Source organism: Cucurbitaria berberidis (assembly GCF_010015615.1).
Source record: "Cucurbitaria berberidis CBS 394.84 unplaced genomic scaffold K460scaffold_5, whole genome shotgun sequence".
NCBI lineage: Eukaryota > Fungi > Ascomycota > Dothideomycetes > Pleosporales > Cucurbitariaceae > Cucurbitaria > Cucurbitaria berberidis.
Window position 1 is genome coordinate 1,876,444 of NW_024468939.1, and position 14,704 is coordinate 1,891,147.

At 50.8% G+C, this 14,704-nt stretch overlaps 7 protein-coding genes across 7 annotated transcripts; 5 read left to right on the forward strand and 2 right to left on the reverse strand.

Moving 5' to 3' along the window:
- Positions 1 to 340: 340 nt before the first annotated feature.
- On the forward strand, positions 341 to 2,802 carry K460DRAFT_379967 (NAD(P)-binding protein; the record flags this gene model as incomplete). Its single annotated transcript, XM_040935210.1, has 7 exons — positions 341 to 631; positions 677 to 994; positions 1,048 to 1,345; positions 2,333 to 2,397; positions 2,453 to 2,524; positions 2,572 to 2,674; positions 2,720 to 2,802. The coding sequence occupies 7 exons, from the start codon at positions 341 to 343 to the stop codon at positions 2,800 to 2,802; spliced, it is 1,230 nt and encodes a 409-aa protein (XP_040784571.1).
- Positions 2,803 to 3,498: 696 nt separating this feature from the next.
- K460DRAFT_358689 (3-ketoacyl-CoA thiolase-like protein) lies at positions 3,499 to 4,799 on the forward strand (the record flags this gene model as incomplete). Its single annotated transcript, XM_040932130.1, has 2 exons — positions 3,499 to 3,645; positions 3,702 to 4,799. The coding sequence occupies 2 exons, from the start codon at positions 3,499 to 3,501 to the stop codon at positions 4,797 to 4,799; spliced, it is 1,245 nt and encodes a 414-aa protein (XP_040784572.1).
- Positions 4,800 to 4,860: 61 nt separating this feature from the next.
- On the reverse strand, positions 4,861 to 5,867 carry K460DRAFT_177574 (uncharacterized protein). The gene is made up of 2 exons (XM_040927016.1): positions 5,547 to 5,867; positions 4,861 to 5,496 (listed from the first exon to the last, which is right to left on the reverse strand). The coding sequence occupies exons 1-2, from the start codon at positions 5,732 to 5,734 to the stop codon at positions 4,923 to 4,925; spliced, it is 762 nt and encodes a 253-aa protein (XP_040784573.1). The 5' UTR covers positions 5,735 to 5,867; the 3' UTR covers positions 4,861 to 4,922.
- On the forward strand, positions 5,708 to 8,020 carry K460DRAFT_388804 (succinyl-CoA ligase-like protein subunit beta). The gene is made up of 6 exons (XM_040935713.1): positions 5,708 to 5,994; positions 6,084 to 6,167; positions 6,231 to 6,303; positions 6,358 to 6,457; positions 6,511 to 7,396; positions 7,451 to 8,020. Exons 1-6 carry the CDS (start codon positions 5,941 to 5,943, stop codon positions 7,583 to 7,585), a joined length of 1,332 nt encoding a protein of 443 aa, XP_040784574.1. The 5' UTR covers positions 5,708 to 5,940; the 3' UTR covers positions 7,586 to 8,020.
- Positions 8,021 to 9,431: 1,411 nt separating this feature from the next.
- On the forward strand, positions 9,432 to 11,008 carry K460DRAFT_435339 (uncharacterized protein; the record flags this gene model as incomplete). Its single annotated transcript, XM_040938395.1, has 7 exons — positions 9,432 to 9,686; positions 9,837 to 9,916; positions 9,974 to 10,070; positions 10,125 to 10,252; positions 10,299 to 10,367; positions 10,418 to 10,565; positions 10,647 to 11,008. 7 exons carry the CDS (start codon positions 9,432 to 9,434, stop codon positions 10,950 to 10,952), a joined length of 1,083 nt encoding a protein of 360 aa, XP_040784575.1. The 3' UTR covers positions 10,953 to 11,008.
- On the reverse strand, positions 10,718 to 12,708 carry K460DRAFT_419984 (kinase-like protein). The gene is made up of 2 exons (XM_040938050.1): positions 11,601 to 12,708; positions 10,718 to 11,546 (listed from the first exon to the last, which is right to left on the reverse strand). Exons 1-2 carry the CDS (start codon positions 12,640 to 12,642, stop codon positions 11,065 to 11,067), a joined length of 1,524 nt encoding a protein of 507 aa, XP_040784576.1. The 5' UTR covers positions 12,643 to 12,708; the 3' UTR covers positions 10,718 to 11,064.
- A 616-nt stretch (positions 12,709 to 13,324) lies between these two features.
- Positions 13,325 to 14,560, forward strand: K460DRAFT_177620 (uncharacterized protein). The gene is made up of 2 exons (XM_040927017.1): positions 13,325 to 13,337; positions 13,457 to 14,560. The coding sequence occupies exon 2, from the start codon at positions 13,603 to 13,605 to the stop codon at positions 14,494 to 14,496; it is 894 nt and encodes a 297-aa protein (XP_040784577.1). The 5' UTR covers positions 13,325 to 13,337; positions 13,457 to 13,602; the 3' UTR covers positions 14,497 to 14,560.
- Positions 14,561 to 14,704: the final 144 nt, after the last annotated feature.

Here is a 14,704-nt window from a genome sequence, read left to right on the forward strand (position 1 = left end):
TGAACACAGGGAAGCCGTAGAGACACGCCCCCACGAGGTGTTTATCGCTGCATGACGACATCTCCAGAGATAATGCAGCCGGAACCGCGGACGAACAACAAACGTGCAGGAGAATTCATTTAATCGTTTGTAAGCGAAAGCGGGTGCCCGAAGGACGCAAGATCCGATGCACGAAAAAAAAAATACCCCACGCTAAGTGGAACTGGATGTCGAGCCCTATGGTACATATTGTGTCACCATCTCGCAACGGTTCCACCTACATCTCCATCCTGAACTCCAACAATCCCCAACACCACAGATATTCACACACATTTAAACACCGAAGTACCAACTACACAAAATGACCCGAGTGCTATTGACCGGAGGGAGTGGGTTCATCGCGGCCCATACCATCGATGTGCTCTTGAAGCGAGGGCACTCGGTCGTCACGACAGTGCGCACACAGGAGAAAGCCGACAAGATTAAAGCGGAATACAAAAGCTATGTAGATAAAGGCCAATTGGACTTTGCACTGGTGCCAGATATCGCCCAGGAAGGCGCGTTTGACCAAGCGGTCGTTTCCGACCCGCCCTTCGAAGCCGTTGTTCACACAGCTAGCCCATTCCATTTCAACGTTACAGACGTTCAGAAAGTGAGTATAGCCTTTCTACATCTGCAACCCCCGCTGATCTAATAGGACCTTATCGACCCTGCCGTCATCGGTACTACCGGCATTCTCAAATCGATAAAAAAGAGCGCTCCCACCGTCAAGCGTGTCGTAATCACATCTTCCTTCGCCGCGATTGTCGACGGAGACAAGGGATTTTGGCCCGGACACACGTACTCAGAAGACGATTGGAACCCCATGACGACGAAGGAGGGACAAGAGAACCCGATAAATGGGTACCGAGCGAGCAAGACATTCGCCGAGAAGGCCGCGTGGGACTTCGTCAAGAACGAGAAGCCCAACTTCAGCTTGTCCACCATCAATCCTCCCATGGTATATGGTCCAGTTGTACGTATCGAAGACATGTCTGAATGTTGTGCGCTCGCTAACGTAGGCACTAGGTGCATGGGCTTCTCAGCCTCGAAAACCTGAACACATCGAATCAGCGAATCCTATATGCCGCCCAAGGCAAGTTCAAAGACGAGATCCCACCCAGTGGGGTGCATCTCTGGGTTGACGTGCGTGACGTAGCCGAGGCACACGTAGCTGCCTTCGAGAAGCCGGAAGCTGCTAACAAGCGCTTCCTCACGACTGCCGGCTATTTCTCCAACAAGGAGCTCTGCCAAATCATCAAGAAGAACTTCCCCCAGTACAAGGACTTGCCGAGCGACTCCACACCAGGTGGCGACTATCCAGAGGGTACACCTGAAACGGGAGTGTATAGATATAACAACAAGCGCTCCATTGATATTTTGGGCCTGAAGTATAAGACCTTCGAGGAGTCCATCGTTGATGCGATAAAATCGTTCCAGGCGAAGGGTTTGTAGAGGTCAAAGATCATGGTCACTGCAATAGATGCTAGATGCTAGAACGAAGTATATCGAGGGAAGATGAGCATTCGATTGCCTATGTACTGTATCTAGATATCGCGGCCTCGGAACGAGAAGCATACGTATCGAATACACGTCTTTGTGTCTGCGACAGTGTCAGCAAGCGAAGCTACCGGGCAATAGAAAACACATGATGTGACGAAGCAAATCAGCCTGTTGAGCTTGATATTTTGAACTTCACCGTCGTTGACTCGGAAGATTTAGTTTGAATTTGAAGTTGTATCATCATAATGCGAAGAAAAGAAACAGGCGAAAGAGAGCTTACCAGACTGTGCATCACTTGCTGAAGGCGAAAGCCCTGCAGCAATAGCCACGTCCTTCTGTAACGTGCATGTTGTTACGTGTCGATAAACGATGGAGTGGTGAGTGAGAACAGAAGCAGGAAAGACCAGGACGCAAGAAGAAAATCATTTGGTATGCGGCAAAACATCGGGCCGGCGGCGGCGTTTGACGCTGCCCCACCACCAACGAAGCCCATCGAAGGCAAGCAGCAAGCCAGCCTGAACCCAAACACGCCCTCGACAATCCTGTACAAGCAGTCTCAACCTTGCGCGCAAGCCGAATAGTCGCACCGGAACATCTCTTTTAGCCAGACATCCCGAAGATACGCAAAAATGGGTATGTCGAGCTCCTGTTTACCCCACCTCAGACATGGCTCTTGACAACTGACTGACTTCCTCTGCAGACTTCAACACTATTGCTCGTATGTGCTGTCCGATGCGCGAAACGAAATCACGCCCATATTTTATCCCTCGGGCGTCGCCTGACTCAAGCCGCCGCTGACCCTCGCTCCTAGAGCAGTTTGTCCAATTCTACTACAAGACATTCGATGAGAACCGCGCTGGCCTCGCCCAACTCTACGTATGCGGCCTTACAATGCGCGCCTACGACAGCGCCAGCTGACACGAGTATATAGAAAGAGACCTCGATGCTCACCTTTGAAGCGCAAGGAACTCAAGGATCAGCCGCCATTGTAGAGAAGCTACAAGTAGGACCTCCGCGCATAGACGTTTAGGAAGATGCTGATTGTGCAAGAATCTGCCCTTCCAACAGATACAACACCGAACCGACACTGTCGACGCCCAGCCCTCCGCTGAGGATGGCATCTTGGTCTTGGTGACCGGTGCGCTTCTGGCAAGTTGACCCGGTACACAAGATTATATCCCTGCTGACTCTTAGGCAGCTTGGAGGCGAAGACAAGCCCATGAGCTTCACCCAGGCTTTCCAGCTAAAGAAAGACGGCGAGAGCTTTTACGTCCTGAATGACGTCTTCCGACTCGTATACCCCGCCGCATAATCTCCATGAGACCGCCTTGAGCTTCCCTAGAGCACTTCGTAGAGCTTTAGTAATGTTATTTGAGCAGAAGACTTTGCGAGGTTCTCTGGGGTAAGTACAGGTCTTCTGATGGACGAGATTTTCCTTCGTTTTCTGGAGCATTTTGGCGGCGGATGGCAATACAGGTAGCAGAGAATGTGATGGAACGCAAAATTGGCCCATTTGTTTGCGTGCCTGCGCGCACCATCAGCGCATCTCTGTTGCGGTAGCATCTAGGGAGCGAGACTGTGAACGAGTTATTTACAAGGATAGATTAGCACAAACACACCAAAAATCAACCCCAATTTCAACCTACCCATGCGCTCCCCGCCTTTTCTATCGAGGCTTATTCGAATCCGAGATCATCCATCGATGTATCCGAATCTTTTCCGTGCCTTTTCCGCCCATGTGACCTGTACAACATACCGTGGAAAAGACCTTTGCCGGCTACTCCACCCCGCGTCCATTTGCCGAACTCCACGCAGTAGGAACCTGGAGCTTAGTCTACAACAGCCATGGCTTCAATGTGCGGCAACAATCGAATCTCTTCCTTTTTTCTCGCACATCTTTGGCTCGCCTCCTTCCCTCTACCATTCTCCTGATATCTACCATTGCCAGCTCGGCGTTGCGCCTAGAAGTTTCCCGCAATGGCAGGTTTTATACAGAAAGGTATCAAGAACGTCCTCCAAAAGAATCCACACGATGTAGTCTTCCTCTCCGCGCTTCGAACACCAGTCACAAGAGCGAAGAAGGGAGGTCTGCGAGATGCGTACGATCATGAGTTGCTGGGTGCTGTAAGACATCTTAGTTCCCGTATGTACCTTCAAAGCAACAGCTAACGGTTAGCCAGGTCCTGAAAGCAACAATATCCAAATTCCCTAACCTCGACCCCACGAAAATAGACGATGTATGCATCGGTACCGTCCTCGCCGAGCTCGGGGGATCAAAGGCAGGCCGTATGGCGGCGAACCACGTTGGCGTTCCCACTACAACCTCCTTCAGCACCGTGAACCGAGCATGCGCATCCGGTCTCTCGGCCATAACTTCGATCGCGAACTCGATCGCTGTCGGACAAATAGATATTGGAATCGCGGGCGGCATGGAGAGTATGACACGGAACTACGGAAGTCGAGCTATACCCACAGAGCTGTGGCCAGAATTGAAGGACAGCCCAGTCAAGGAGGCGAGGGACTGCATAATGAATATGGGCATCACATCTGAAAACGTCGCGGAACGCTATGGTGTGAGCAGAGCGGACCAAGATGCTTTTGCCGCGCAATCACAGCGTAGGGCAGCGGAGGCGCAAGCCGCCGGCCGATTCGACGAGGAAATCGTACCTGTAACCACACGCTGGATCGAGCCCGAAACACCCGAGAGCGTCAAGGAAGTCACAGTCACAAAGGATGACGGGATTCGCGCAAACACCACAGTCGAGAAGCTGGCTTCTATGAAGCCCGCGTTCAAGACAGACGGAACCAGCACGGCAGGAAACAGCAGCCAAGTCTCCGACGGCGCCTCCGCAGCCCTAATGATGCGCCGTTCGACCGCCACTGCCCTCGGCCTCGAAAAACATATAATCGGAAAGTGGGCGGGAACCCAGGTTGCCGGATGTCAGCCCGATGAAATGGGTATTGGGCCTGCCATCGCCATCCCTAAACTGCTCTCCTACGCTGGCATTGAAACATCTGACGTCAACGTGTGGGAAATCAACGAGGCGTTTGCGAGTCAGTCGCTGTACTGCATAAGAAAGCTAGGCTTGGAGGGCAAGATGGACAAGGTCAATCCCAACGGAGGAGCTATTGCGCTGGGTCATCCGTTAGGTGCTACGTCCGGTCGCATGCTGGCGACGTTGCTGAGCGAGATGGGGAGGAGTGGTGAGCAGGTTGGTGTGTTGAGTAAGTGTATTGGAACGGGAATGGGAATGGCTAGCTTGATTGTTAGGGAGTAGGCAGATTTGTAAAAAAGTAAGAATATGTTGAAGTATCAGATCAACAACGATGTCAAGTCGTGTGGACTAATCGGGGTATCTTCCCAGCACATAACGCCTGATTTCATGCTACCACTTCGAGACTCATTCTTCCGCCAGACTCTTGTTCTTTTTGTTCTTCTTCTTTGATCGCTCTGCAAGAATCTCGTCCAGGTAGCTCGTTGGTCTAGTCCTTCCCCTGCTCGGCAGTTTCTTCTTTACACTTGTAGTGCCAATTTCCTCATCGGGCTCTAATTGCTCATCATTAACCTGTTCATCTTTGACCTGCTTGTCTGCAGTTGCCTCCTTCAACTCCTCGTTACTCTTACTCGCCTCTAGCCTCTTCGCCCTCGTCTCTTCGTCTTCGTTCTCATCGTCACTTTCCTCGTTCTTCACTACAACCACCGACTTCTTTCCGGCCCCCTTTCTTCTTTTCGACTTGAATGAAGCTGCTCGGCCCTCCTCTTCATCCTCGCTCTCCTCTTTCGTCATAGCTGCTGGCTTTCCGTTTCGTTGGGCCTTGGCATTTGGTCTTGCAGCTTCTTGCTTCGCAGCGATATGTGCTTTAGCTCTCTTCTTGCCGATGAGTTGCTCCAGTAGTTTGTCACTTGATGTTGGGATACGCTTAGTGAAGCTACCATCTGCGATGTCTTTGGGGAGTATGCCTCCTACGCCAAGCCTAAGGTTGTCAGTCTCAACATGGGATATGTAGACTCGTAATAAATGTACCTGTCATGGCCGAAGTTTTCTTTCAGGTCTTCGTGTTCATTTTGTTCATCTTGTTGGTTCGCGCCGTCGCTTGGTTGCTTTGGCTCTGATTGTGGCCCTAAAAGTGATGCCAGGAACTTCTGCCCCTTTGCCTCCACGAGACTCATCCGATTCGCAATAACATCTCCATCGATGCTCCTCTTCGACATCTTGCGTAAATTGTTCAAGTTCAATCAAGCTTGGGCGTTTGATTTTCAACGTTCGCGGCCGCAACATTTTGTCGAACCCGGTAAATTCTCGGCGCGCTAGAGACCTCCGCATCAACCTTGTGAAGCAGCAGCGAGCCCTACTTTCCAGCCCCATCAACCCTTCGCCTTCCACAAGATCGCCCATTGGTGTGTGTTATTCAGACACCATGTATAACATTGCCCGCGCCCGGCCGCTGTCCCGCGCTCTCAGAGCAGCTGTTGTACGTCCCTTGATACACCTCCGCAAGCTTCAAAAAGCCTCTGACGACAGTGTGCACCACAATTGGCAGTGAACGCTAACAAGTCACAGGACACTCCATTAAAGCGCTCCGCGGTACAACAGAGGAGATGCCTAGCGATTCACGAATATAGGTCCGCATCGCTGCTCGAATCGGTACGAAAGCTCCGCCGCAAATCTGATATGCTCGAGGACACACATGGCTAATTATGGTTCCAGTACGGTATCGGCGTACCCAAGGGTGGTGTCGCGACCAGCGGAGCAGAGGCGGAGAAGATCGCAAAGGAAATCGGTATGCACTCGAGCAAATAGTGGGCAGCTTTGGGCTTTGGGCTAATACGCGCAGGCGGAGAGGATGCTGTTATCAAGGCCCAGGTTCTTGCCGGTGGCCGAGGAAAGGGCACCTTCGACAACGGCTTCAAGGGCGGTGTCAGAGTTGTCTACTCGTATGCTACCTCACCATCTCAAGGCTTCGCGACCGAGTCCTAACAAAAAATAGTCCCCGCGAAGCATCTATCCTCGCCGACCAGATGATCGGTCACAAGCTGATCACCAAGCAAACTGGAGCTGCCGGCCGGCTCTGCAATGCCGTCTACATCGTCGATCGCAAGTTCGCGCGCCGAGAGTTCTACCTTGCCATCCTCATGGACCGCGGCTCGCAAGGCCCCGTCATTGTCGCTTCGTCGCAAGGTGGTATGGATATCGAGACTGTCGCGAAGGAGCACCCCGAGGCTATCATCACAACCCCAATCGACATCCACAAGGGCGTCACCGACGATATTGCGCGCAACATCGCCACAGAGCTTGGTTTCTCGGAACAGTGCATTGAGGATGCCAAGGACACCATCCAGAAGCTGTACCAGGTCTTCATGGAGAAGGACGCTACCCAGATCGAGATCAACCCTCTGTCTGAGACGACCGATCACCAGGTCCTCGCCATGGACGCCAAGCTAAACTTCGACGACAACGCCGATTTCCGTCAGAAGGAAATCTTCGAATGGAGGGACATTACCCAGGAGGATGCTGATGAGGTCAAGGCCGCCAAGGTTGGCCTGAACTTCATCAAGCTGGACGGTGACATCGGCTGCCTTGTCAACGGTGCCGGTCTGGCCATGGCGACCATGGACATCATCAAGCTGAACGGTGGCGCGCCCGCTAACTTCTTGGACGTTGGCGGTGGTGCTACACCCGAGGCTATCCGACAGGCTTTTGACCTGATCACCAGCGATCCTAAGGTTACTGCTATCTTCGTCAACATCTTCGGTGGTATCGTGCGATGTGATGCTATTGCCAAGGGTCTGATCCAGGTCGTTCACGAGATGAACCTGAAGACACCTGTTATTGCTAGGTTACAGGGTACCAACATGGAGCAGGCGCATAAGCTGGCAAGTCCCTCCACCCCTGAACTTTTAGATATAGACGCTAACAAACACACGCAGCTCAACGACTCAGGCCTCAAGATCTTCTCCATCGACGACCTCCAAGCCGCTGCTGAGAAGTCCGTCCAGTTCTCCAAGGTCGTGAAGATGGCTCGTGACATCGACGTTGGTGTCGAATTCACTCTCGGTATTTAAACACCTTTCCAGCTGAGACTTCGTACTTGATGCTTGATGCACCCGTAACCGAGTGAGCGATCAAGAAGTTTTTCATACATGGGCACGGTCGATAGTGTGTTACTGGATCTATTGAACCATTTGTATAGTTTAGTACTCATGTTTGTGCGTTGTGCCTTTTGCGCAAACGTGCGAGGATGTATTTAGATGCATGAGAGCGTTTCCCTGTTTGAACTTGTTTAGTGCAACCATCGTCCGTCCCTCCGTCTTGATCGTAACAGTCTGCGCCACCCTTTGCGGCCATGACAGCTAACGTTTATCAGGGTCTCAGCGCTAGAGCGTCTCCTTTGCATCTTTCATGGGACCCTTTCGAAAGTCACACAGCCCGGGATTGCCGTTCCGTTGCGATTACCCTAGTGTGATGACAGACTGCGATTGAACATAAGAGAATATGGGGTATGTAGTGGAAGTCTTGCTATGAACGAAGTCACTACCGCGATAGATGCCCCGTTATGGAACATGATTTCATCGCTCTAGGGTCGGACTCATATGCCGTTCGTTCTGAATCACTGGGATCATGCGTATGTTCGGTACGCTAGGTGTAGCCTTCGCCCTCCCACTTTATTGGGTTGCCATGAGGTTGCCATTAAATCTTGTTGGGCCACAATATTTTCCACTGTTCTCATCACGCCTTCAAATAGGATATTTCACTCCTTGGAGTGATCTGAAGGGAGACAGCTATCGATGCTTTTCACGGTCATGACATTGGTTGTGGTAATCTTTACAAGCCAGCTACAACACTAATGAGTTTCTAATTCAAAGTCTGACATGTGTCATACCTTCACTGTATATCTGGAGTGCGAGATACCGTACCGGATTGTGCAACCGGTCAAGATTTGAGATTATCAAGTGTACGAGGAAAAGACGTGTCAGACCTTGGAAGGGCAGAAATAGGAACGTGGGCGTGATCAAGGGGTATATTGATCTCTCTAGACGAACGCCCTGTTGCTGACCTGGCGCAAAATATTAGCTTGCGGGAGTCGCTTCTACCATGTCACTTTGACTGCCACGCCCTGCATTTGGCCAACTTGCTTTCTTTTTAATCATAAATACTTTTTTGCTTCACCCTGGTACTCTTTCGCACATTAGAGCCTCAAACCCCTTGGTTTCCGTGCTGTCATCTGGCTTTGATGAGGAAAATGGGTTGAATAAAGGAAGGCTGAACTGGCGAAGTAGTATGCAAAGATTGCAATGACTGGCCCATGACCTACCGTCCCTGGTCGATGAGAATTGTGATTTGTAAGATTGTACATTCAAGCCCTCAGTCGTTCGGATTTCGGACTAGAATTTCTTTCCGTATGCGACACCTTTACATGTATTTCGCGATCCAATCTTTCAACTCGGCCGACTATAACTGTTACATAGTTCCCCAGTCTCCGAATCAATACTACCCCACGATTGATCTCGGTTGCAGAACGCAGATCCCCGTGCTCCGGAGCCATTCAATGTTCGAGAAAGTCTTCGACGTTGGTGAAGCAATATCAAGCCTTTAACCGAATCGTGGTCCGCCATATTAATTCCGCATCTGCCGACAACACTCGGAAGCACGAGGCCTGCTCCATCGGGCGTACTTTAATATCGCTTTGCTGGTTGCCACTATCCCGGCAGCCGTGGGGAAAGCGTATGGATTAGGCACCATGGACGTCTAGACTGATGGCCACGAGGACTGAGAAGTTTGAAAGAGACACAGAGCGTCTCCCACTTAAAGCCTCCCTGACCCCTGAAGTACATACTTCAGCGCGAATTTATGTGTACCCATTTGTCTTGTCGTTGTTTATTCTAGGAAAAACGGCTTTCGACATCCATTATGCTTCTCTCTACCCTCCTCTTCGCGGCTCTAGCCGACGCGATTCCTCAAGGCGGTGGTGGCAATGGATTCACTATGCTGCGTTTCGGTTGCGCACAGGTAGTCGTCGACCGTATCGATCCACTCGTCAATCCTGGGCAAGCACCGTCCCCCCATATGCATCAAGTCGTGGGAGGAAATGCCTTCAACGTTACGATGGAGTCTACCGATATCTCCAAACTTGCGAGCTGCACAACATGTGGTTATTCTGAAGATGTGAGTTAACCTAGGCCTTCAACAACTACATTCTAGGGCCGCCGTCATTTGATTTGGACCGCGGAATTGTAAGATAGGATAGTATGAAGATATTGAAGCATTGAAAATACATCTCGTTTGAGAAGCTCTGGCTGACCTCAAACCTAATAGCTCTCCAACTACTGGACCGCCAACGTCTACTTCAAGGCGCGCAACGGAACGTACAAGCGCGTGCCTCAAATTCCTAACAGGTTAGTGATCCTCCTAAGCCTAAGCATATAGTAGTTTCGAACTCACGCATAACGTAGGGATCTCTTCCAAGATAAGTACACTGGAAAGACAAACGGTGGCTTCGTCGTCTACTATGTTTCGCCCGGCAAGGGTAAAGTGACGGCCTTCAAGCCGGTAGGTGCAATCTCAGTGGCGACCAGACATAATCTTGCTAAGGCGAACAATTAGGGTTTCCGTATGCTCGTCGGCGACGCTACCAATCGTGTAAGCAAGAACCTGAAGATGCAGACATGTTTCCGCTGCTACAACGCGCCAAATTTCGGCGGCGACAATGCTGCTCCATGTGCAGATGCGAAGTTCGTGCACCTTACCCTTGAGAATTTTCGGATCTAATGACTGCAGATTGGACACCGAGGGTTTCCCCAAGACTGCTTGCCCAGGAGGTATCCGTTCGAACATCTTGTATCCGACGTATGTTTCTACCCTAAAGAAATTGAGAACTATCGCTAATGCTTGCGTAGCTGCTGGGACGGCAAGAATCTCGACAGCCCTGATCACAAGGCACATGTCGCATATCCCAAGGCCGGCCCCGCTTCCTTCTCTGGCACCAGCACTGGCGGTGACTGCCCCTCGACTCATCCAGTGAAGATCCCACAATTGATGCTCGAGGTAAGCAGCCCCCAATATACCGTATCTTGGACTTCCAAGATATAGTTGTCATGTGTTGAATACATATTAAAACCACTACAGATCGTCTGGGATACAAGGCAATTCAACAACAAGGCTGACTGGCCTGCCGATGGCTCCCAACCTTTCGTTCTGTCGACTGGCGACAACACTGGTTTCGGCCAGCACGGTGACTACGTCTTCGGCTGGAAGGATGACTCGCTCCAGAAGGCTATGGATGACGCTAAGGGCTGCATGGGAGCTAGCTGCGGAAGCCTGAAGACTCAGCAACCCGCTGATGGTAACAGCTGTAATGTAAAGGCTCGCGTCAACGAGGACCATGATGGCTGGATGAAGCAGCTTCCTGGTATGGACGGTATGCCCATGTAGACCATTTCCGAAGACCAGAGAAATAAGATTGATATCCTTTTGAGTAGATAGTTGTACTAGATCGTTGGCCACGGCTACAGGCCATAATGCCCCTTTTGTGTCATAGTTAACTTCATGAAAACTCAACACGATTTCCCCCTAATCTGTTCTGCTTTGCTTGGGCCCTCTCGGCTCTTCGTCGCCTCCTGTTGTAGTCGATGTTTTCAACGACAGTGCCTGACTCTTCTTCCGATGTGGTATCTGCAGCAAGCTCTACCGCCATATCGCCGAATTGCTTAGCTCGAGGTCTTTCCGCTCCTTGCTGTTTTCGAATTTCACCGCTCGACTCTGTGGGTTGATCTGACTGTTCTCTCGGTGTCACATCGTTAGTTTTCTCTAACGTCGCTAACCTGCGTTGCCGTGCTTGAGCTCGTTCAGCTCTTCGCCGCCTCCTGTGGGCCTCGTAATCTGGCAGCTCATCAATTGTCTCATCAGTATCCTTCACCGCCACACCCCCAAGATCCTTTGATTGTGTTTCGCAAGCTTCTGCGTTTGCGACCACCATACCGGGAGCGAGAGTATACTTTTCATCCGAGTCCGAGGAGCGAAGACTGCCTTTATATAGGTCAACAGGTGTGCAGAGATGAGGTATGCGGACCAGCTATTTACCAATACTTTGTTGGGCTTCAATGCATTGGACGCAGAAGTTATCGTCTCGTTCATGCCCATCTACAAACAAAAGTTCCAAGGCTCTCATAGCGGATGGCCTCCGTATAGGATCAATCTGCACCATTGACCTAATCATGTCGAGCCGTACATCCCAACCCCACTCGTACGTGAACAGATCTTCTTCAGACCGGGCTCGCAATGTCTCGTGGAAATTTCCGTCGAGCAGACGGTCGTTTCCGTATTCGGGCTCAAGCGCTGCGTTGATCTCGATAAGCACACAACCCAACGAGAAGATATCGGACTTTGAATTTCGACTCCCCCAATCAGCGACCTCAGGTGCGCAGTACCTCTTCGTGAGACCTTGTGGAAAGCCGGTAGTCGTACTTTGGCCGATGTCACCATAGTCGTAGGATAAGCCGAAGTCTGTATAAATGAACTTTTCTTGATGTATCAGTATATTTTGAGGCTTGATGTCCTTGTGCCTTATGGTTTGTCGGTGCATGAATGCGAGCCCAGAAGTCAGACATCCATAGGCTTTTCGAAGGATCCTGTTCTGCTCTAGAGGTTCACCCCACTCATCTGATGAGAGAGAGTACCCACTGTCTCGGTAATCCTGCAAGAAACTCGCTAGATCCCCGCCATCGGCAGCTGGTTCGAGAATGATGGCTAGCTCCCTTTTCATAATGTAAGTAGCATGTACTCTGATGATATGATGATGTGAGGCCAGTCGTTGCATTATTTGGACTTCGTTGAGAAGCTGCTGCTTCGCCTTATCCAGGTTCCGCGTGTAGACATTCCTGATGATCTTTCGAGCATAAACCAAACCAGTATTGCTATCGCGGACCTCCTCAACGCTGGCGCTTCCCCCATGCCCTAGCATCTTCACATGTTGGTAGGGTACTATGCCACTGCCTTGACCGGGAAGATAGTCAAGCTCCAAATGATCGCCGGCCTTGATATGGAGGGGTTGCGAAATACGTATCTCCTCATGATTCACGACAGGTCTTCCGTTAGTCCGATCCTGGAATTCCAATCCTGACATCCTGTTTAGAGTCTCTGGTCTCTTTCTTAAAGCTGCTTGCTTGAATCTTGTTGCGGAAGGTTGAAGTATCGAGGAGGGCTGGACTTCCCAAGGCTGCGGTCACGTCCACAACGCGTAACCTCAAGAGCGCTACGATACCAAGTCGATTGGGCGGTAAGCGAAGCTGCCGCTGCGCCTTAACTCCCACAAGCATGTTCTGTGCCTGTCGCGACATTGGCATATTGAGGGCAGAGTCATCAAAATAGATGACGAGCTCTGCGATAATGATGTTGGAGGTGGCCCAGGCAAGTGCACTCGCGCCCTCCCGCGGCGCGTTGCGTCCGACTTCATTTCTTTCGCGTTCTCTCTTTCCGGCTTCCTTTCTCCATCTTGTCTCGCCCGTTTGATAGCACCATTCGACAGGTATCCCTGGGGCATATGCGCTCTTTTTCTCCCATAGACTTGTGGCTTACGACAAACGCTAAGCAAAACGATTGCGGGTCCTATTTTTGACCACACGACTGGAATAACATGGGAAGACATCCATGTAGACACAAGCTCCTTTGACCCAATAACCGCTGCCTTATCGGGATGGTATCCTCTCGCCCCCTTTTAGCTCAAGACGTTACCTCAAATTCGTCGAATTACCTAGAGCCGGAATCTCGGAAACCGTGGGTCGCGGGTTGCGGACGACGGAGCCCACGGATTATTGAGTAGTAAGAACACTCCTTCTTAAGGCTGCGAATGTAGCATGCATACCGTCTAGCTCTTGAATCTAATGCACAAGCCCTCTCGTTTGGTCGAAACACAAGAACGATGCTTACTGTCGCTCTAGCAGGCGGAACATCCGCAACACTAGGACGAGCGATAACCACAGCAGTACTCTCTGGTCGTTACACGAAATCAAAGTGGAAAACAGTTATCTTGACCCGGAACCCCAAGGAACCACTCTGGCTCCAGGCCGTAGACCCGCACAGCCGAATGACTGATGTCCGCGGCGTGGATTATTTCAATCTAGGTTCTATCGCATCGGCTTTGGAGGACGTTGACACCGTCATTTCTGTCACATCAGCAATAGATGGCACGCAGCCTCAAATTCAGTTGAATTTACTGAATGCAGCTATCAGCGCAGGGTGTCGCCGTTTCGTGCCGAGCCACTGGGGAATGGGACGCAAAGCGTACGAAAGTGGTGCTTTCGGAATCCTGGAGGGTGGCGTTTGGGAGGAATGTCTTAAGCGATGCAGCGAGGTGGAGTGTGCTAGGTTCAATAATGGGCTGTTCCTCAACTACTTGGGATATGGAATTCTATCGCGGCAGATGAAGGACAAAGCGGCGCAACCAACATTAAAGAAGCTCCAAGCAGGTGGCGGTTACGCCGAAGGCGGTGACTCTGCATTAGAGGGAATTACACCTGAAGGAGACATGCCAGATGGAGAAGGAGCATTCTTTATGTCGCTGAAAAGTGCAATTGCGGAGATGCCAGTCAAAGAGGATGGATCATGGCCGAGGATTAGCTTGACAAGTGTGCGGGATGTTGGGAGATTTGTTGCGGCGAGTCTGGACCTTCCTAGATGGGAACGAGATATGAACATTATAGGAGACACACTTACAGCTGGGGAACTCATTGAGCTAGGTGAACGCGTCACGGGCGAAAAGTTCAATGTCAATAAGCTGAAGAGGGGGGACTTGCGGGGGCAGTTGGACGCACTGCCAGATGAGTCAATAGAGAGATTACCTCTGGAGTTCAAGGAAAGTTACTGCCGAGATGAAGAAGGACTCGGATGGTCTACGCCAACCGTAAACGAGCTGTGTCCGGAAATTAAGCCTATGAGCACAGAGCAATATCTCCGGAAGTGGTGGACATATCGCTCTTAGCTCATTTCGAGACCCTACCCTCAAAAGTTTATGTAATTATGTAGCCTTACTCCACTTCTCGAACTTGTATTTCTCAGTTCACATTATCCAAGGTCGACCTCGCCTGCTGTGTTATCGTCGAGATGCAGACCCAGATTGACAGCGCACGTGTTGAAGATATTCTAAAATCTACTAATGGGAAGAATCTCACTCTAACGGTTAACAACAT